Source organism: Phyllostomus hastatus, unplaced genomic scaffold (genome assembly GCF_019186645.2).
Source record: "Phyllostomus hastatus isolate PE091 unplaced genomic scaffold, TTU_PhHast_1.1 phas_contig_65, whole genome shotgun sequence".
Lineage (NCBI taxonomy): Eukaryota > Metazoa > Chordata > Mammalia > Chiroptera > Phyllostomidae > Phyllostomus > Phyllostomus hastatus.
This window is the reverse complement of record NW_025333932.1, coordinates 8,081,385-8,102,858: the sequence shown is the minus strand read 5'-3', so window position 1 is coordinate 8,102,858 and position 21,474 is coordinate 8,081,385. Positions and strand designations below refer to the sequence as shown.

The 21,474-nt window shown below is 33.9% G+C and overlaps 2 protein-coding genes and 1 long non-coding RNA gene across 4 annotated transcripts in view; 1 reads left to right on the top strand and 2 right to left on the bottom strand.

Annotated features, from left to right (window-relative positions):
• Window positions 1–5,482, bottom strand: part of LOC123825831 — a 45,539-nt gene extending 40,057 nt beyond the window's left edge. Inside the window, exon 1 of the long non-coding RNA XR_006786962.1 lies at window positions 5,374–5,482. This is a non-coding gene — a long non-coding RNA (uncharacterized LOC123825831). The remainder of the gene's footprint in view (window positions 1–5,373) is intronic.
• The window catches only part of IL7 (interleukin 7), a 55,362-nt gene extending 40,617 nt beyond the window's left edge, over window positions 1–14,745 (top strand). The window contains exons 3-6 of the mRNA XM_045849477.1: window positions 4,616–4,696; window positions 5,711–5,842; window positions 10,194–10,247; window positions 12,544–14,745. Of these exons, the coding sequence (XP_045705433.1) occupies window positions 4,616–4,696; window positions 5,711–5,842; window positions 10,194–10,247; window positions 12,544–12,663 (387 nt within the window). The 3' untranslated portion in view covers window positions 12,664–14,745. The remainder of the gene's footprint in view (window positions 1–4,615; window positions 4,697–5,710; window positions 5,843–10,193; window positions 10,248–12,543) is intronic.
• A 3,797-nt stretch (window positions 14,746–18,542) lies between these two features.
• The window catches only part of ZC2HC1A (zinc finger C2HC-type containing 1A), a 54,019-nt gene continuing 51,087 nt past the window's right edge, over window positions 18,543–21,474 (bottom strand). For both annotated transcript variants that reach the window (XM_045849523.1, XM_045849522.1), the window contains one exon: window positions 18,543–21,316. In XM_045849523.1, the coding sequence (XP_045705479.1) occupies window positions 21,151–21,316 (166 nt within the window). In that variant the 3' untranslated portion in view covers window positions 18,543–21,150. The remainder of the gene's footprint in view (window positions 21,317–21,474) is intronic.

The window sequence follows — 21,474 nt, the reverse complement described above, 5'->3', positions numbered from 1 at the left end:
CAACTTTTTTACTTGTTGTGATGAAATGGTGACTCGTAAGCTCCTTGACTGTCAAACTGGGAACCAGAAGTCCCCCAAACAACTCTATCCTCATATTAATAGTTCTTAGGTTTATATAAATAAGTATAACTTAGTGTAATGGAATTGACTTAGTAAATATGCAACTCAAATCATGAGCATGAAGATATATGAGTATATTAGAAACAGACCCAAACTCCAGAAAAATAATTTAGCAATGAGGGGATAGCCAACCTATATGATGCAGAGTTCAAAACACTGGTAATCAGGATGCTCACAGAAATTATTGAGTTCAGTCAAAAATAGAGAAAGAAGTGAAGGCTATAAAAAGTGAAATAAAGAAAAATATACAGGAAACCAACAGTGAAAGGAAGGAAGTCAGGACTCACATCAAAGATTTGGAATACAAGGAAGAAATAAACATTCAACCAGAATAGAAGGAAGAAATTAAGAATTCAAAAAAATGAGGAGAGGCTTAGGATCCTCTGGGACAAATTTAAATGTCCCAAATCCAAATCATAGGGGTGCCAGAAGAAGAGGAAAAGCAAGGAATTGAAAACTTATTTGAAAAAATAATGAAAGAAAACTTTCCCAATCTGGCAAATGAACTAGACATGAAAGTCCAGGAAGCTCAGAGAGTCCCAAAGAAGTCATATCCAAAGAGAAACATACCTAGACACATAAATTACCCAAGATTAAATGAGAGAATCTTAAAAGCAGCAAGAGAAAAGGAAACAGTTACCTACAAAGGAGTTCCCATAAGACTATCAACTTCCCAATTTATTGATTTCTCAAAAGAAACCTTACAGGCAAGAATAGGCTGGAAAGAAGTTTTCAAAGTCATGAAAAGCAAGGACCTATACCCTAGATTACTCTATCCAGCAAAGCTATCATTTGGAATAGAAGGGCAGATAAAGTGTTTCCCGGATAAGGCCAAGTTAAAGGAGTTCATCATCACCAAGCCCTTATATGAAATATTAAAGGGACTCATCTAAGAAAAAAGAATATCAAAACTGTGAATAGTAAAATGGACAACAAACTCACAACTATGAACAACTGAGCTCCCCCAAAACAAAAACAAACTAAGCAAACCACTAGAACAGGAACAGAATCACAGAAATGGAGATCACATGGAGGGTTATCAGTGGGGAGGGGGAGGAGGGAGAATGGGTGGAAATGTACAGGAAATAAGAAGCATAATTGGTAGGTGCAAAACAGATGGGGGGGATGGTTAAGAATAGTATAGGAAATGGAGAGGCCAAAGAACTTATACATACAACCAGTGGACATACAAGGGGTAAGGGGAGTGCTAGAGAGAGGCTGGTGCAAGGCAGAGGGGGAGAAAGGGGAAAAAACAGGACAACTGTAATAGCATAATCAATAAAATATACAAAAAAAGATACTGGACTATAGTTGAGCATGTTCAATGTACTATGGCAATTAGTCAATATATTTTTACAGAAGGAATAGTGAGAATTGATCAACTTAGCAAGTTGGTTAAATGGAGACCAATTAAGAGAACTTCTAAATATGTTCATGTGGCTGAACAGTAATCTATTCTATTATCCCTTCAAAAATAACCATAAAATCAAGAAAGAAACACTATATACTGATACTAGCAAAATAAATGAACAAATGAATGAACACACAAATATTCAAATGAACACATAAGGAAAGTAAAGAATTCAGACCACAGATTAATTATCCATGAAAGCAGTAGAAAATGCCAATAATTTTCTTCTTAACACTAAGAAAACAAATTACAAAGAGCTAAAATTGTATTATATAAGATGAAAGATAGAAAAAAATTAAAGTTATCTAGATTTGGGAGTGGGGAGTAATAGTGATAAAATAAAAACCAGAAATGAGTGCCCTATTAAAATAGGCATATGGAAGGCATGATGGAAACCTCCTCCCACCCACACAATACAAGACACATATATAAGAGGAAAAGTGAAATAAATAATCCATTATATACATAATTAGCATTTCTGAAGAAGAGACTGTTACAATAGAAAAAATTCAAAGATATAATAAAATTATTAAAATGAGAAAGGATGTACTTCTAAAAAGTGAAAGGACATGTATTTTATGAACAGCTGATATAAAGCAATATTTTATACTGGAAACTATTGCAGTTCAGAGTCAGAGTGATCTCGGCTTTTCTCTTCTGATTTTCCATATTCATAATAGATATGAAAAAATCTTCAAATATGTTAAGATGCCTATAAGAAACTATTATTGGCAAAGCAATTCTAACTGTTGATTAGACCAAAAGATAGATATACAGGGTCCAGCAGAAGTAAGGCCTGCTTGAGTGTGGTTGGTAGGGTCATAATACAGTGTAATAATTTATAGTTTTAATTTGAACATTTCACCTAAAATGTCATATGGTGTGCTTGAGTGTGATATTGTTATGTTTTTACATCACATAATAATTACATGCCTATGATTTTGTGGTTTAAAAAGGGTGCATTGTTTGCACTAGACCCTGTAGCAGCTTCTTTCCAACTCCAGGATTCTGTAAATCTTAGTCTGTGTCATCCTTCTTATAGGGCTCAAATGAAAACAATTTCAGAAACCAAATGTAACAGTTGTATATTTATATTTAATTCATTCATATAATGTACTAAAGTCAACTAGTTAATTCTAATTATGACTTCTATAGAAGTTGATCTTTCAAGTAAATAATAACATCTTTTTTTGTTGTTGTTCAAGTACAATTGTCTCCATTTCCCCCACCCCCCACCACTTATCTTCGTATACTGTAGCAAACACTTGGCAAATGAATCTGCTGGTATAACATTACTTTTCTGTATCTGCCTAAAATGAATTTTATTAAATACCAGGAGTAGTGGTTTAACCAGTATGCCTTTTCAAATATTCATGAGTCATGCAGTTTGTTAAAATGCCCCAAGAAACGTGTACCAATTCTGTGACATTTTCATACAATATTTTTGGTAAATTGGAGGATATCAGAGATTTGCTGCACATTTGTCTATTTTTTTTAAGAAGGATGGCATAGCAAAAAAAAATAAACATATGTTTTATCAAAGAGAAATATATGTGTGATATATTCTCCTGCTTGGGGTTAAGTGGAAGTCAGTAAGAAGATAATAGACAAATAGTAGTTCTCCACTGTCTTTTCAGGAATGTGTATAAGGGCAACTTTGGGATAGTTATAAAGAATATATGTGTTGCCCTGGCTGGTGTAGCTCAGTGGATTGAGCACGGGCCTGCAAACCAAAGGGTCATGGGTCAATTCCCAGTCAGGCCACATGCCTGGGCTGTGGGCCAGGTCACCAGTAGGGGTTATATGAGAGACAACCACACATTGATGTTTCTCTCCTTCTCTTTCTCCCTCCCTTCCTAGCTTTTTAAAAAAAGAATATATGTGTTTGCACTAGAGACATCTGCAGTATGGCTGGGGTGGTTTCCACTAACAAATCTGTTTTTAAAAATACACTTTTCCAAAAATAAAAAGTGATATAAAAATGTCTAATACATATAGCATCCACCCTTTATATCAAAAGGCACAAGAAAGTGGGACAGTGTTTTCTTATCTTTGTTTTCATATAGGATTTGGTAGAGGATCTTGCACATTGGCCTACAGTAAGTGGTGAAAGTTAAGTGAATGATTATGTGTTCAAACACTAATTCCTGCAAGAAAAATGCATAGTCTATTCATTTAGGATAGGATGAACCCAGAAACCATCTACGCTTTTCACAGGTGATAAGTGTAATGCATTTCCTGAGAGTCAGGTGAAGGAAGATTAAAAGCCCATGATTACATCCTCATTACTCTATCTCTTACCCTATTTTTTGGTGACAGCATACTAAGACCACTTGAAGCTCTAAAAGCTCTGACTGCTTAGACTTGCCAGTTTGCCAGGCAGACCTAGTCCGACCTTGTGCATCAGAGAATCTGAATCCTTAGGAAATTCTTCCTAATATGTCCACTAAAGTTTTTGATTCAGGCAGCCCCCCTCTTCAAATACTACATTCCTTAGAAACGAAGTATGAGAATGTACCAGTTTGCTTTCCCACTCCTGCTTTATAATATGCACACCTTCTATTCCATTGTTTCTTAGCAAATTTCTACCTCAAACATTCCAGACAAATTGATTTGTTAAAAAATGCTGCAGAATGACTTTCTACTTTATGCTCACTCTCAAGAGGATTTCCCTTCATTCTAATGTAAAGTGCCCTTTTTTACCATTTGATAGTGACAGAAAATTGGACCAAATAACTGCAAGTACATCTCAACTCCAAGACCTCAAAATTTATAGTATTTTCTGTATACAGTATAACTTCTAAAATAGGTACTTTTATTTTCCCAAATGAGCCAGATTCTTTCAATGATTTCTGGGATTAAATGTGGAGTCCAGAGGGAGCTCTAAGTCTGTGAGGCTCTGTGTATATACTTGTTTATTCTTTAACTTTAGAAAACCATTCTACATGCCTTGTCAACTAAGCCAAGCTAAAGTTATTTTCCTTAAAATGTACATATAACTACCAAGTTCATTGTTATTTTATAATTATTACTTATTAGAAAAGTCCCCAGTTTAATCATTTAATTTTATATTATTTATTACAGGAACATATAAGAGAAAATGCTAGTAATTGCCTGAATAATGAACCTAACTTTTTAAAAAGGCATTCATGTGATGATGATAAGGTAATGACAATTATTTGTAGTTTATATCTCATTCAAATTTGACTTCATAGAAGCTTATATATTTTTGTACCCCTGTTAGATAATTATATTAACTATATTAATAACAGATTCCTTTGGTTCTAACCAGACAATTCCTACTGATCTATTAAGTTATACTGTAGTCTTCTGTGCTGATTTTATATTTATTTATTTAATCATTTCATGTTCACTTATAAAATGCTAGAAGAATTGCTGAATTCAAAGACACATCTGTTTTATATGAAATCTTCATGCAGTAAAAAGCTTGTTAGAGTGATTACACACATGAATATAAGTCATGGGCATAATTTAGTTGTAGGCATTTAGAAAATTTTTTCATTATTTTCTAATCTTCACATCACTACTACTTGTACTTGGTATAATAATACAATCTACAAAGCTTTTAACAAAAATTGGTATGATTTCTTTCAACAAAAGCCAGTGTAGTAATAAATAGTTTTTTTAAAAGACTCATAATAGCTGAGTTAACCTCATGGCATCTAATAGTTTATATCTATGTTATTTTTTAAAATTTCCATAATTAAATTAAATGTCTGAAAAACTTGTTTTAGGTTAATATGACCCTTTATTTTCCTGTTACCAGCTATTCATCCATAGCTAAAAGGTGAAAGCATAACAGTAAGAAAAGCCACACATACCTTTCATTGTTGTCGCTTCCAGAAGACCTCCCTTTTCATTGTTTAAAATTAAATTTGTTATGTGTTCACCCACAAGTGATAAGATCACACATACATAACACGGAAAGAGAGTTTAAAAAGCCAGCTAATCATTAAACCAAGTTCTAGGCTCTTCAGGCTGTCACCTCAGCAGTTTCAGTCTAGTTACTTGTCAGTCATGTGATTAACTGAATAGAAATCTGGGTGGAGGTAGGGCATTATTTAGAAATAGGGTTCTGGCTTTAGGATTCTTAAGAATGCTTATCATTTTTTAATATTTTATTTGAATCACAGCCCTTCTGGTTTTTTTCTGTAATAGGAAGCTACGTTTTTAAAAACTGCTGCTCGCAAGTTGAAGCAATTTGTTAAAATGAATATCCATGAGGATTTCAAGCACCACTTATCAGTAGTTTCACAGGGCACATTAAAACTGTTGAACTGCACCAGGAAGGTAAGCTGAGGACTGTTTACTTTGAACAAAAATACAAACTATTCCCATGGTAGGATATTATTGTTCTCTGGTGATCCATTATCATGGAATTCTAAGTGCTTATTATAACAAAGTTTATATACATTTACTCAACTCTGGAAGAGAACAATCTCAACTTGGAAAGTACCTGTTTATCTCTTGGCTAGAGCGAATCAGTAGATTTTAAAAGGGGAATAAAATGCATGCTTCACTGCCATAATAACTTTCAAGGAGGCTAGTGGGATGAGTTAGGTGGGGAAAGGTAAATTTTTATCTTTAAAACTTATTAATAATTTTAATCCTGAATGTATAAATTTATAAAAACATAGTCAATAGAATTGGTAATAAATGTGTTTAACAAATACCTTTCTATGCTAATACTAGGTGTGTATATATATATATATGTATACATATGTATTTATGTATATATATATACATACACACACACATATATATATATACCCAGCAATTTCCTCTTTCTTTGTTTTAATAATTTTGATAAGTACATGGCTATTTTTTTCCCACTTTCCTGATAGTGGTTGTTAAGCAAGTAAACAAAATTTGGAAGACATTATCTTGAGACTAGACAACAGCTTCTTCATTTATAAAATGGAAGAAGAATATGGTTTCTACATTATAGGATATTAAAGGCTTAAATAGCATAAGTGCTTAGTACTTCATGCAAAGTGCTTAATGTTGAAGATTTCAATAAATGTTTTATTATTACTATTACCCATCATCTTCAGGAATTTTACCAGCTGCCACACAAAGCCAAAAGATTTCTTATGATTGTTTTTTAGAAATTTTTTAAAAATTATGATGGAAAAAGGATTGTATATTATTTTTTAATGCTAAAGGTTGCTCACAGAGGGTAAAATGGTGAGACTGTTTTTGAGACTTACTGTCACTAATGATAAAGATGATGTAGGTTGAACCATTCATTTACCGTGCATTCCGTACACGACAATAGTCACCAAATCCTTTTGGTGTCCTGGATTTGCCAAGGTTATTTCCCATTTTGTTCCCATTATGTTAGTCCCTTATGTGTTATTTCTATGCTTTCTATAAATCTGATCTGTCCTGATCTCCACATTTGTCAAAGCCAAGCTCAAGATTCATGAAGTCTTCATAGTCTAGCCTACCAGCTCTTAATCCTTCCTCATAGTGATTTCAAACTACTCTTTAATGCAGGAATGGCCAATAGATTCTATGTTGCTTACACATCCAATTGGTTGGTAGTGACTGTTGGAAACACTGAGTTGAGTATAGCCTCATGTCAGGGCTTAACTGAAAAACTGCAGAACAAACTAATAATATCACCTCTTGACCAAGGGAGGGGTAAGGGTTATGGGTATATTATTTACTTCCAGTTCCTTGTCTCATGTGTTTAGCTTTGCATGGATCACTGTGTTCCAAAATCAACTATCAAGAATGAAAACATAAATAATTTATTCTTGAAAGCAAATAAAATTATGTTACAAAACTAATCTAATACAGTCCATTTTTCTTAAAATAAGATGAGATAGTAAAGATAGTCAGCTACATTGAATTTCTTTGTGAGTCAGGCCTGTTATAAGCACTTCCTATTGTTTATTTCATTTTGCTTCTGATGGGTAAAGCATAATAATATTTATGGTTAGGATTTAACAATTTAATGATTATTGTCATGTTGATTAAAATTCTAGTTTTGTCTCTGTTACTGTACCCTTCTATATTAGTTTTTCATACCTCACAGCCATTAACACAGTGCTGGGCATACTTGTAAACTTGTGGATCCAGGGTATTCAGAAGACTAACAACTTCTCTTGCTTCTGCCTTTTTTTCATGTAGGCAGACCTCAGAGACAGTGGGGGTTTGGTTCCAGACTGCCACAATAAAGCGAGTCACACAATTATTTTTATTTTTTCTAGTGTATATGAAAGTTCCGTTTACAGTATACAGTAGACTATTAAGTGTGCAATGGCATTATGCCTAAAAATATACATCCCTTAATTTTAAAATACTTTATTGTTAAAAAATGTTAATTATCATCTGAGCCTTCAGTGAATCATCATAATACTTTTGCTTGTGGGGGGTCCTATCTTGATGTTGATGACTCCTGACTGAACAAGGGTGGTTACTGAAGGCTGGGGAGGCTGTGGCGGCCATGGCAATTTCTTAAGATAAGGCAATGATGTCTGCCACATTGACTGACTCTTTCTTTTATGAATGATTCCTCTGTTGCATGTGATATTGTTTGAAAGCATTTACCCACAGTAAACTTTTCAAAATTGGAATCAATCTTTTCAAAACTGGCTTTATTAACTGAGTTTATGTAATATTATAAATCCTTTGTTGACATTTCAGCATCTTCCCCAGGGTAGATTTCATTACTACTTATCTACAGGAAGCAACTCCTCACCCATTCAAATTTTATTGTAAGATTGCAGCACCTTAGTCACAACTTCAGGATCTCCTTTAGATTCCAGTTCTCTTGCCATTTCTACCACATCTGCAGTTAATTTGTCCACTGAAATCTTGAACCCTTCAAAGTCATCCATGAGGGTTGGAATCAACCACTTCCAAACTCCTATTAATGTTGATATTTTGACCTGTTCCCATGAATAACAAATGTTCTTACTGGCCTCTGGAATGGTGAATCTCCTTCAGGTTTTCAATTTATTTTGCCTAGATCCATCAGAGGAATCACTATCTATGAACCTATAGCCTTTTGACATGTATTTCTTTAAAAAATAAGACTTGCAAATTGAAATTACTCCTTGTTCTATGGACTGCAGAGTGCAAGTTGTGTTAACAGGTATGAAAACAAATTAATCTTGTTGTCCACCTCCATCAGAGCTCTTGAGTGACCAGGTACATTGTCAAAGAGCAGTAATATTTCAAAAGGAATCTTTTTTTTTCTGAGCAGTAAGTCTTAACAATGGGCCTTATATATTTGGCAAACCATGTTGTAACAGATGTGCTATGATCCAGGCTTTTTTGTCCATTTATAGAGACAGGCAAAGAGATTTAGCATAATTCTTAAGGGACCTAGGGTTTTCAGAATGGAAATTGGGTACTGGCTTCAACTTAAAGTTACCAGATGCATTAGCCCCTAATAAGAAAGTCAGCCTGTCTTTTGAAGCTCTGAAACCAGGCATTGACTTCTCCTGTCTAGTGATGAAAGTTGTAGATGGTATTTTCCAATATAAGTCTGTTGTATCTACATCGAAAACCTGTTTTTCAGTGTAGGTACCTTCATTATCTGAGCTAGTTCTGGATAACTTGTTACAGCTTCTACCTCAGCACTTGCTGCTTCACTTTGTACTTCTGTGTTAAGGAGAGGACTTCTTTCTTTAAACCTTATGAACCAAACTCTCCTAGCTTCAACTTTCCCTTCTGCTGCCTCCTCACCTCTCTCAGACTTCATTGAATTGAAGAGTTAAGGCCTTGCTCATGATTAGGCATTAGCTTAAGGAAATTTTGTGGCTTATTTGACCTTCTATTCAAGCCACAAAAACTTTCTTCATATCAGCAATAAGGCTGTTTTGCTTTCTTATCATTCGTATGTTCCCTGAAGTGGCCTTTTTAATTTCCTTTAAGGATGTTTCCTTTGCTTTCACAATATGGTTAACTTTTGTGCAAGAGGCCTGGCTTTCAGTTCATCTTGGCTTTCAACACGCCTTCCTCACTAAGCTTACTCCTTTGTGTCTTTTAACTTAGAGTGAGAGAAGTGCAAATCCTCCTTTCACTTGAACACTCAGAGGCCACTGTTGGGCTATGGCCTAAATCAGTATTAATGAGTCACAGGAAATCGGGAGGCCCAAGGAAAGGGAGTGAGACAGAGGAATCGCTGGTCTGGAGCAGTGAGAACATACACAACATGTATCAGTTAAGTTCACCATCTTATATGGGTGCAGTTTGCAGCACCCCAAAACAATTGCAATAATAACATGAAAGATCACTGATCACAGATCATCGTAACAGATATAATAATAATGGCAAAGTTTTAAATATTGAGAGAATTACCAAATTGTGACACAGAGACACAAAGCTGACTAATGGAAAAATGGCACCAATAGACTTGCTCAGTGCAGGGTTACCACAAATCTTCAATTTGTAAAATAAAGCAGTTTGTGAAGCACAATAAAATTAAACAAAATAAAATAAGGTATGCTTGTATTCTATTTCTAAATGAAATTAGTATTCTGCCATACCAACAATAAATAATTTAAAGTAGATCCTCAAAAAGATTAAATGAGTTGAGAGTAATACATGAAAATTAGCAATTACATTAATGGGAGAAGAGATAAAAATTAATATTAAATGTTGTAAATGTCATTTTGTTTTTAAGGATAAAGAAAAAAAACAACCTTCCTTGGGTGAAGCTCAGCCCACTAAAAATTTGGTGAGAATAATTGTATAATTTCCTTTCTTCATTAGCTTTTTACTTACCTTAATTTCTTCATTTTCTCTTTGAATTTTCTTTTTTATGGTTGGTGTTGAAAGTATTCATTATAATGTTAATAAAAAAAGTAAGAAGTTACTTCTTAGAAATTGGAGTCCTTTAAACTTTTTCTTAAAAAAAAACCCACTATTTTAAAATACAAGCAGCTAGGGGAAATATCAAAGCATTGATTTTTTAAAAAGCAACAAAATTGAGACATGACTACTTAATAGGCAAAAGACATGAGCAAACTATATAAGAAAATGTAAACCAGAAAATAAGCATGTGAAGAAAGGAGCCATCCTTGTTTGTTAATAAAGAAATACAAATTAAAAATGAATAATCCACTTTATACCTATTTTATCAGTATAGAGTATACAACATATATATGTGAATACTCCATGTCATCTATTTATATTAAATATTTATACTAGTAAATATTGTGTATTATATAGCAACATAAAAATATGAATGAAAATCTCATGATAATATTAAATATTAATGATATAAATATCAACTAGGAAAGGACATGTAGATATAAACACCCCTGGTTCATAAGAGTGATGGGTTTTTCTTTTATATTTTCATTTTTATTATTGTCATTTGACCAATAGACACATGGGGAACATGAAAATTCCTTACTCCTCTTAGAGAAGCAGAATGAGCTTGCTCACCCTTGGACTCAGGGAACCTAGGAATTCCACCTAAAGTGGCAGACTTGAATTGAATACATGAGCAATATAAATACAACAATGGCTTCTAAGAACATTTGGGTGGTGGGCACACAATGTAATATGCAGATCATGTGTCATAGAAATAAATGTACACTTGAAACATATATAATCCTATTAATCAATGTCACACCAATAAATTTAATAAAAAAGAAAAGAAAAGAAATAAAGAGCATGAAAATAAAAATAGAAATAAAATTTGGAAGGATAAAAAAGGGAGCTAATATCTGTCTTCTCAGGATTACAGAAATAAAATCATGGTTCTTTGTATTTGTCTTTTTAATGAATGTTCAATCTTGGTCTCTGAGGAAAAGTCATGAAATTTTCACATCTATGTATTTCAAATCTGTTAAGTCACATAAACCTCAATTTATTCTTTTAAAATATGTCCTGGGACCCTCATTAAGAAGTCTATAGATTCTTCTTCATATTTACCTTTGATATCTGTTGTCTAATCTTTCAAATGAATTATTTAAAGGCCAAAAGTTAATCTGTTACTGAATAAATACCTAAAAGAGATCTGAACCTGTGACTTAAAATAGAATAGCTGAGCTCAAGACCCAGTCATCATACTTGACATATGACCATGGCAGCTTATGTATCCTCTCTGCAGCTCAGTTTTCTCATCTATGAAAGGAGGTGAAATCAGCAATACCTTAGAGAAGTAGATAAAATGAAATTATGTATGTGAAGCACTGAGCACAATGCCAACCTAAAAAACACCCAATTATTGGATGTACTAGTTCCACTTCTCAGGGGCTTTGAGGAGTATAACCAAGTATACGCAATACTACTCCCCTGTATGTCTCTTCCATGTGAGATATCTCTTGCTCCATTTTCTGTAGGTTGTACAGGTAATAGTTTTTAAGATTTTCATCAGGAAATGAGGCAGGTGTCCTCCATACTGTAGTGCAGACCAGACTGTTGGGGTGGACCTCAGGGCACAAGCTCCATCAAGTAGATCCTAATTAATAATCTTTGTCAAAATACTCTGCATATTTTCAGTGTTAACTATTCCTTCCACAAAAAAATACATTTGTGCATATTACAAAACTTTTTTGAGTAATTTACAAGTATTGTTGTCGCAAAGTTGAAACAACATTCTTGTCTCACTGTTGCAGCCACCCAACACAGCTCTTTAATGAATTCTAGATCTTAAACCACAACAACCACAACTACAGTTAGCAATCATAGCTTAAAATAATCGCCCTGGCTGGCGTAGCTCAGTGGATAGAGCGCAGGCTGCAAACCAAAGTGTCACAGGTTTGATTCCCAGCCAGGGCACATGCCAGGGTTGCAGGCCATAACCCCTAGCAACCGCACATTGATGTTTCTCTCTATCTCCCTCCCTTCCCTCTCTAAAAATAAATAAATAAAATCTTTAAAAAAATATCATGCAAGATTCTCCTTTTCCATGACACTAAATTTTCAGTAGAACCTACATGATGAGAATTAAAGAAATGCATAGTTGGAAATGTGTATATTTATAAATGTGAACTTAAAACTTTTTTTATGTATTTCTGTAGGAAGAGAAAAAATCTTTAAGGGAACAGAAAAGACAGGATGAAATGTGTTTCCTAAAGATACTACTAGAAAAGATAAAAACTTGTTGGAATAAAATTTTGAGAGGCACTAAAGAACATTGAAAAGTACAGTGTGACAATATAAAAATGTGTGAACTTTAGTTGTGTCCTTCAAGAACTGATCTCCTCATGCAATTTTTTTGGAGAAGAATGCCTTCTAGAAGTTATTGAATTTGTCCTGGTAAGAATGGGTTAGGGCAGTTGAGAAATACGTACTGTGGTACTTGAAGATGGACTTAAACAATGGAAACTGAATGCTGCAATCAATGAACTATTTCATATGTATGTGGACATAGGTCAGCTAGTGTTAATTTTGTGCTGATTTTTGTAAGATGTAAGGTATTAGCTACAATATTATTTAGACCTGTTGAAATTTCAAAAGAAATTAAAATCTGTGATGTATGTAAAGGTTACAAGACTTAAAAATTAACATTGCTTTATTACTAAAATATTATATGGCCTCCAATGTATCAGTATACTGCAGTAAGTGTGGAAATTGTTGTCATCTGTGCTGAAAATGTTTCAGAGTTAATAGTGAGCTATGGATAATGCCCATGCAAACATGTCATTTATCTTACTTAAAGCAGCAACATAAAAGAGTACAAGATGTTTAAGAGAGGTATTAAGACATGTAATTAAATATGAATGTATTGCACAGTGCCTGTAGTAAATGGCATAGCAAATTCTTTAAAATTAAAATAAAAAATACTTTCACAAAATAGGAAGTCATCTGTTCTAAGGATGCTAAAACATAGTACTGAGTTTCTTCTGTCATTTACGTGTAATAAAACATGTCTAAATGAGCTTTCAATTTGGGAAGTGTATTTTTAAGAGAATAATATATGTTTGCCTTTTAATTAATAGTATGTGTATATTTAATTTTAACAGTATATCTGTATATTAAACTATTTTCATACAGTATTACAAACAAATTGCTTACTTTGGACAACATTTCTTTCCACAACATTTCTCCTTTGATAATAAATGACCTATGTATTAACACTGTCAGATTCCCTTATTCACAACAGGATTTTTTTCTCAGTTTTATTGGGAAATAATTGACATACATCATTGTGTACATTCAAGGCATATCGTATGATGGTCTGATTTACATATATTGTGAAATGATTAACACATTAGGTTTAGCTAACATCCATCTTCTCATATAATAAAAAAAAGGAAAAATATTTTCTCCTTGTGATGAGAACTTACAGGATTTACTCTGAACAACTCTCTTATGTCGTATACAGCTACATATGTTAGCTATATTCATCATCTTATACATTATAGCCCTAGTACTTAGTTACCTCGTAACTGGAAGCTTGTACCTTTTGACCACCTGCCTTCAATTACCACCTCCTGCTACCCTCTATGTCTAGCAACCTGTCTGATTTCTTTTTACATGAGCTTTTATTTTTAGTTTCTACATATGAGATCATATGGTTGTCATTCTCTGTCTGATTCATTTTACCTAACATAATGCTTTCAAAGTCTATCCATGTTGTCACAAATGGTAGAATTTCCTCATTTTTATGGCTGAATTTTATATAAATATATAAATATATGTATCTCATATATACACACATATATGGTATATATGTATATACACATATGTATACCTATATACACATACATCTATATACTGTCCAGAAAAAGTCCAGTCATGGTTAATGTAATGGGAAAAGTTTGAGTGACAAGGAGAGTGAACTGGAATGTGTGTGTGTGGACAATGATGACTTCACTGTACTAATTAGTGGGGGCGGTAGATGCTGCTGAGTGAGCATGTGTATGGTGTGGCCATTGTATTCAATATGACTGAGAGAATAGAGCAATGTATCTGCATCAAATTTTGCATTAAGCTTGAACATTTCTCTGTGGAAACTATTCAGATGATCCAGAAGGACACAGCTGTGGGTAACTGGTGATTGGCAGCTTCATCACAACAATGTACCTGCTCATGCATCATGTCTCATGCACAGTTTTTAGGCGAAACATCAGGTCCTCAGAAACATCTGAGGGTGGCTCAGCCCTCCTATAGCCCAGATTTGGTGCCCTGTGACTTCTTGGCTTTTCCTCAAATTAAAATCACCTTTGAAAGGGAAGAGATTCAGAGAACTGTGTAAAGTCTAAGGTGCCTACTTTGAAGGGGACTGAGGTGTCATGGTCCTATGTACAATGTTTCTTGTATCTTATCTTTTCAATAAATGTCTCTGTTTTTAATATTACATGGCTGGATACCTTCTGGATATATATATATAATCTTACAACTTCATCTATTCATTGGTTAACACTTAGATTTTTCCCATGTTTTGGCTATTGTGAATAATGCTACTATGATAGAGGATGCAGCTATCTTTTGGAGTTACTGTTTCTGTTTTAACATATTTCCAAAAGTGGAATTTCTGCATCATATGGTAGTTGTTTTTAATTTTTTAAGGCTCCTCTATAGTGGCTGAACCAAATTACATCCCCAGCAACAGAGCGCAAGTGTTCCCTTTTCCCCACATCCTAGCCAGCATTTATTACCTCTTGTCTTTTTGATGATGGCCATTCTAATAGGCATGAGGTGATATCGTCTCACGGTTTAAATTTGCACTTTCCTAATGACTAGTGACCCGACAGGATTTTTTAAGATTTTTAATGTTGCCCCACTATTTGATCTCTTTTTTTACTGAGTATATAACCTTTAATACCATATTGCCAAAAATGTATGAGACCAATAACTGTACTATTGTGTTTTGCATAAATATTTTTTCACACTTCAGATTATTCCTCCAAGAATTAATTTTATAAATAAAATTACTAGGTTATGAAACATGAATATTTAAAGGCTTTTAAATTAAATGATTAAATTAATTAAAAGGCTTTTAATTTTAAATACTTTTTATAGTTACCTTATAAAAAGTATTATCAATTTATATTTCCACTGTGAGTGGATAAGGTCTTTCATCATCATGCCCCATGGAAGTTTTCAGTTTTATTATAATTTAAGGTTACTGATTTGATGAATCAAATCAACATTTCACTGTTGAGTGTACTCAGCACTACCAGCACCCTCCTCCTATTCCCAGCCTAATTGTTGCAAATTCAAAATTGTATAGAAGCTGAGGTGCTTGGACAAAGAGAAAAAAAAAAAAACAAAGTAAAAGTGAAGAGTTATGTAAGATAACACTGAATGGAGGGAAATATCAGTAACTTTCACACATCGCTTTCTCTCGGTCATCTGGATGGTGCAAGTTGCCCACATTTTACAGCTCAGGCGGACCCACTACGCACACATCATTCCCACGGCCACTAGCCTTTCCGTCCAAAAGGTAAATGCAGCTCCCATACACCCCAGGCTTCCTCCTAAGCATTGGGACAGGGAAGAAAAATAGAAAATAAGGAATGGCCTGCTGTTTAACCTGTGATAAGAAGCTTCATTTTCAACCTTCTGCATCATTTTGTTGGTAACTTTATAATAAAGTTCTGTTAAATCCTTTTTGTCCTAAGTTGTAATTGCTTACACATCAGCTTCTTCAAATAAATTACTGAATATATCAACTTCACAGCAAAAACTTGACATATTATTTCTCTTGATTTTTAAGACTTCACACATGAAGACCACATAAAGGATATTTAAAATGTTTATAAATATAAAGCTTTAGCTTTGTGCATGTTAGCATTATTTAGTCTAAGTGATTTATTTAACTCCTGTTTAAATAGATGTCACTCTCACATTGTCATGTTGTTAGGCTAGATGGCTGAAAAAAGTCTTATGTTGAAGGAGATTATAACTGTTGTACAACTAAAACAAAATATTAAAATAACAGAGCAGGGAGTATTTGGTAATGTGCATAAGTAATATGTTAGAGATGTATAGTTGATAACAAAATACCATGAGGTAAATAGTAAATACTTCTATCAATTGTAAGCACACTGGTGCCCAAAATGAGTTAGACTAGGTTTCTGAGAACCAACATATGGATTGTAAAATCAGAACAAAACAAAAGCAACCTAGCTCTTATAAAGCTCTGTAATTTCATGTTTTTAAAAAATTCATACCTATATTTCTGAGAGGCCTTTAAAATAACAACTACAGGGCTGGTAATATTATCCAAAACACCCCCTAGTGGCAAAAAGAGCAAGTCACATACACACTTTTACATGTGGTCAGTGAGTATCCTGACCATAACAATTAACTGAAGAAATTTTAAATGAGACTAAAAATGAGTGTGGCTATCACTAACTTCATTTTAATGATTATACTGCTCTTTAAATAATGTAGTCAGTTGGAAAATTCAATCTATTTCATTACTAAAAATATACTTACCATATAAAATACTTATTATACCTGGAAAGCAAATACATACAAGAGTCCTGCTCTTTGTAGCTGTGTACCTCTGTACAGGGTGGTGTCAGGCCAAACAGCTGGGGAACGGAGTAGGGGAGCTCAGAAGAGGCTTGTCCTCCTTGCAAAGGGAGGAGCCGCTGGTGAAGGGAGATTGCCTCAGGGAACTGTAAACAAGCCAGAGTGTGTTGTTCTGGCAACCGAGCAGCAATGCCAGTAGAAAGTACAGAGAAGGGGGCCCCTAGGAAAAAAAAACAACAACAAAAAAACAAAAAACAACAACAAAAAAACCCGGAGCTGGGGCTTGATAGTCTTCCCACAACTTGGAGCTACTGTAAACATTCAACACTGCTTGTTGACACTGGCTGCACAGCACCTGTGTGAGATGGGGGGCGAATGTCCTGCCCTGGGATGGGACCCATGCAGGACTGGAGACTGCCCCCTTGCAGAACATGGCACTGGAAGAGGGGCAAAGGTGAAAGTGATCAACATTAGCACACATTGGTTGAAAAGTTGGACACTCCCACTGGCTTGTGGCAACAGGTGGGTTATGGGGGACTTTAAAACAGAATGCGGACAGAGGCTCAACTTCTGCTTTTCCTTTCACTGAGTCTGGAAGCGGCACATGGAGGAGTGAACTGGGAACATTTCTCAGCCCCACGGGTGCAAGCAGCCTTGGGGGCCTGGACCACATGAATAGAGGTTTCCCTGCAACCCAGTCTGGGGTAATCTGGCAGTCCCTAGAGGGAAAGCTGGTGGGGAAATGGAGACACTGACCTCATGAGTGCACACCATAGAGAGAGAGGCTGGAGCTGGAGGAGCAGAGACCCCTTTGAGTAACAATCTTGAGCTGCAGATAAGGAATGATGGGGATCTTCTGGGCATGGGTTTGGACATTAAGCTTTTGGGGAACAAGGGAATTTTTGTACTTTGAGGAAGGGGAGGGCTGGGAGCAGCAATGCTCCCAGGCCCCTCCAATGGGGAACCCTGTTAATAAAAACTTCTTTCCTTCCCCCAAAGTATTTGTGTTATGTGTGAACATAGTGGCAAGCTGCTGGACCCCAGGCTGCCCAGTTACACCTCTTCCTGTTATTTTTTTCACTTGCTGAGCTTCTACTCATGGTAGCAGCGTTCACTTCTAGCCTAAGAAACAGTGAGTACAAATATGTCTAATATGTTTTCACTAGAGATAACTCCTGTTTAAAATTTTAAACACGATAGTCTCAACCATTAAGTATTCATCCCAAGTGAATACTTTTTGCCATTAAATTGTATGTTACCTAATTAGAAACACCCATAATGTTTCTTATCAACCTTGACTTCACTGTTTTCAATTGCTAAATTTTATTGGCTATGAAATGTTTCTATGCCTTAAAAATCTGTGACAAAACATATTTATAACACTCTGAGGTCAAAAACACTTCAATAAAATAGTAAGAATTTCTTTGACAGCTGATGACATACACAAAAAAACCTCTCAATTAAAAGCTAGTATAATTTAAAAATACATTTTGATTTGAAACATTTTCTTTATAGTTCAGTATATTCCTACCTATGTTTGGCTAAAAGATGACATCAATGAAAACCAACTGGCAATTTTTTTCTTCATGTCTTTATTGAATATGCTCAAAAATGAAAACTTATTTGTAATAAAAAACCAGTGAACAGGAGACAACAGTTATAATAATCTTGCCTTTTCAAGCTAATAACTTTCAGGATAATATAGAAGCAATTTTTACATTTTAATTTAAGCTTACAATCTCTTAAATTCTACCACACTGGAAAAAACTGGTAAAAATAAATAAAAGTGATGCTTAGATCTAGAAAAATTTCTTAAAAACCAAACTATTGCACAACAAATCAATGTGAGAATGATATATGCAAGTAATATAAAAATGCATTTAAATGCATTGTCATAACATGTTTCATAATTCATGAATATATTTCACTTACTATTTATAATAATCTCTATGCTCTGAGATTGGATATTTTACAAATTTATTTTCCATGTTGTACAATATAACATTTACTTGCTACTATAAAATTCAGTGAGAAATAAAAATGTACCACTTTACTTGGGCCCATGTTTCTACTCTTTTCTTGGGCAGACAAAAAATTATGTGATACCATATTATGTCATTCATATATGAAATCTAATGAACAAAATAAACAAAATAGAAATAGACTCATAGATAGAAAACATGTCAGAGGTAACAGGGTGAAAAAGTGAAGAGATTAAAAGAAAAAAAAACACATCATAAACACAGACTGACAGCAAGGAGGGTGGGTGGAGGTGGAAGAGGGTAAAAGGCAGAGATAAATCATATGGTGGTTGAGGGAGACTTGACTTGGGGTGATGAACATACCATACAATATACAGATAACATTTTATAGATTTGTACACCTGAAACATATATAATTTTATTAACCAATGTCACCCCAATAAATTCAATAAAAATACTTGAAAGGAAACAGAGCCCAGTTCTAGATAAAACAAGAATTGAAGTTCTTCATATGATTTATAACATCAGGACAGAAGAACATAAATTATTGAAATGGAAATCTAATTGCACATTATCCTCCTAGATTTATTACAGCTAATCTAGTTGGTGAACTCTTCTGACCAATATGACCGAATGAAGACAACCAGAGCAAGTTAATAAAAAGTCAGGATAGAAACTATAATGTAAGTAAAATGATAATTCCCATTACATTTTCTATTTCTTGTCTGAATGGGAAAAATGAATAAAATTATTAAGTAGAGAATAAATGAATTTAAAAAAATTGTCAGCCACAAATTTCTACATTGATCCTTATAATTAAACAGAATCATAAGCAGCTAGAAATTGCCAGTAAAAGATTTGTTTGTATCTTTCTAATATCAATATGATCAGAGTTGTTAGCTTTCACTCAACAGAAATTACTACTGAATTACTGAATATGCTTATACAAGCAAAGAGATTTACTACTAAATACTATGTTACATTGAGTGTGACAATAATTAAATGGTATATTTTAGCCAAAGTTAGAGAGTATAATTACATTTTTGTAAATGTTTAATTACGAAAGTCAGATGCCCAGTAAAGCAATGCATTTTCAGTGGCTTTTTATTGTTCTGTGAATGGTATTTCAACATGAAAAACTAAAAAGAAAATATAAGTAGGAAAAATTAGATATTCTCTTAACCTACTAATAACTACACCTAACTATACTTGAAGGGGCTAAAATTCAAAACTTTTACCTGTATTCCCTCCACTATTAATTATTCACCAAATTATTATTTATTAGGTGAGGTGGTTGGTTTTAAAATTCATAAAGTAATTTCTCCTATGTTCAGATACATAGAAATGAACATAAAAGATTTTGAAGAAAATTTTTGCAGCTTATATTAATTACATTTTCAAACTTTGTATATGAAGTAAATTAAAACTACTCTTTAGACATGAAGTTATGAAAAAGAAGTGAAATTTGAAGATGCAGCTGGAAATAAAAAGGAATATACTTTCAACTAGTACACAAGTAAAATATTCAGTAACAACACGAATAAATACATTTGTATTTTCAGCCTTGTGTCTCTGGAAAGAAAATTGCATGATTATATTTTCAGAGAGTGGTAAAAATACGTAAATTATATCATTAATCATACACTAAGTAAAGGGTAACACAGAACTTAGGTTTTTTTTTCTTTTTAAAAAATATTTATAAAATTAATTGTTGAAGAACTCTATATCAAAGTGACCCAATTTAACTAAAAATATTCTCTTCAATTCCAAGCATCCTAATCTACCATCATAGATACTACCTGAAAATAGGAACCAATAAGAAAACATTTATTCTGATTTTTTACTCAAAGTAATGATTATCCTAAACTTGAAGGACTAAACACCGTAGTTTGAAAGTTTGTGGAAGAATACTTAATGTGTTTTAACAACCGAAGAATACATAAATTAATGATTCCACTTGAAATTATTTTCTAACATATGAGTGAGTGTTTCCTTGAATGGCATAATTTAGGGTAACAGGAATTTATTATATACAGTATATATACACATATATACACATGTACCCACACACATTACATAGCCAGAGGAATTCTGCTCTAAAAATTCCTGGAAAAAGTGTAACAATTTTAGGACAAAATAACTAGGTGAAGTGCTCTAACAGGAAGCAGCAATAGTCATAAAACTCTGGACTTTGCTCTTTTTCATTTGGGATTTTGTTCACAGAACCATTCTCCGAATGCCACATTCACAGCAGAACTTGGCCCATTCTACAGGGTATTTAGTTCCGCACTCGTGGCAAAATTTTGGTAAGTGTCCAGATGAATTTCCTTCAATGCCTTTAATGTTTCCACCATTGAGTGAGGATACACAGTTTCCATCTGGCCTGGAGAAGTACAGAAAAAAGTTCACATTAGTTGTTTCAACCCCACCCCCCCAATATGTTTAGAAACAGGGCATAATACTAAGCATGACTAAAAGCTTGCTTAATCTCATGTTTAATATTCTTGCAGTTCAGATTAAGAAAAAAAGTCTTTTAGTAAA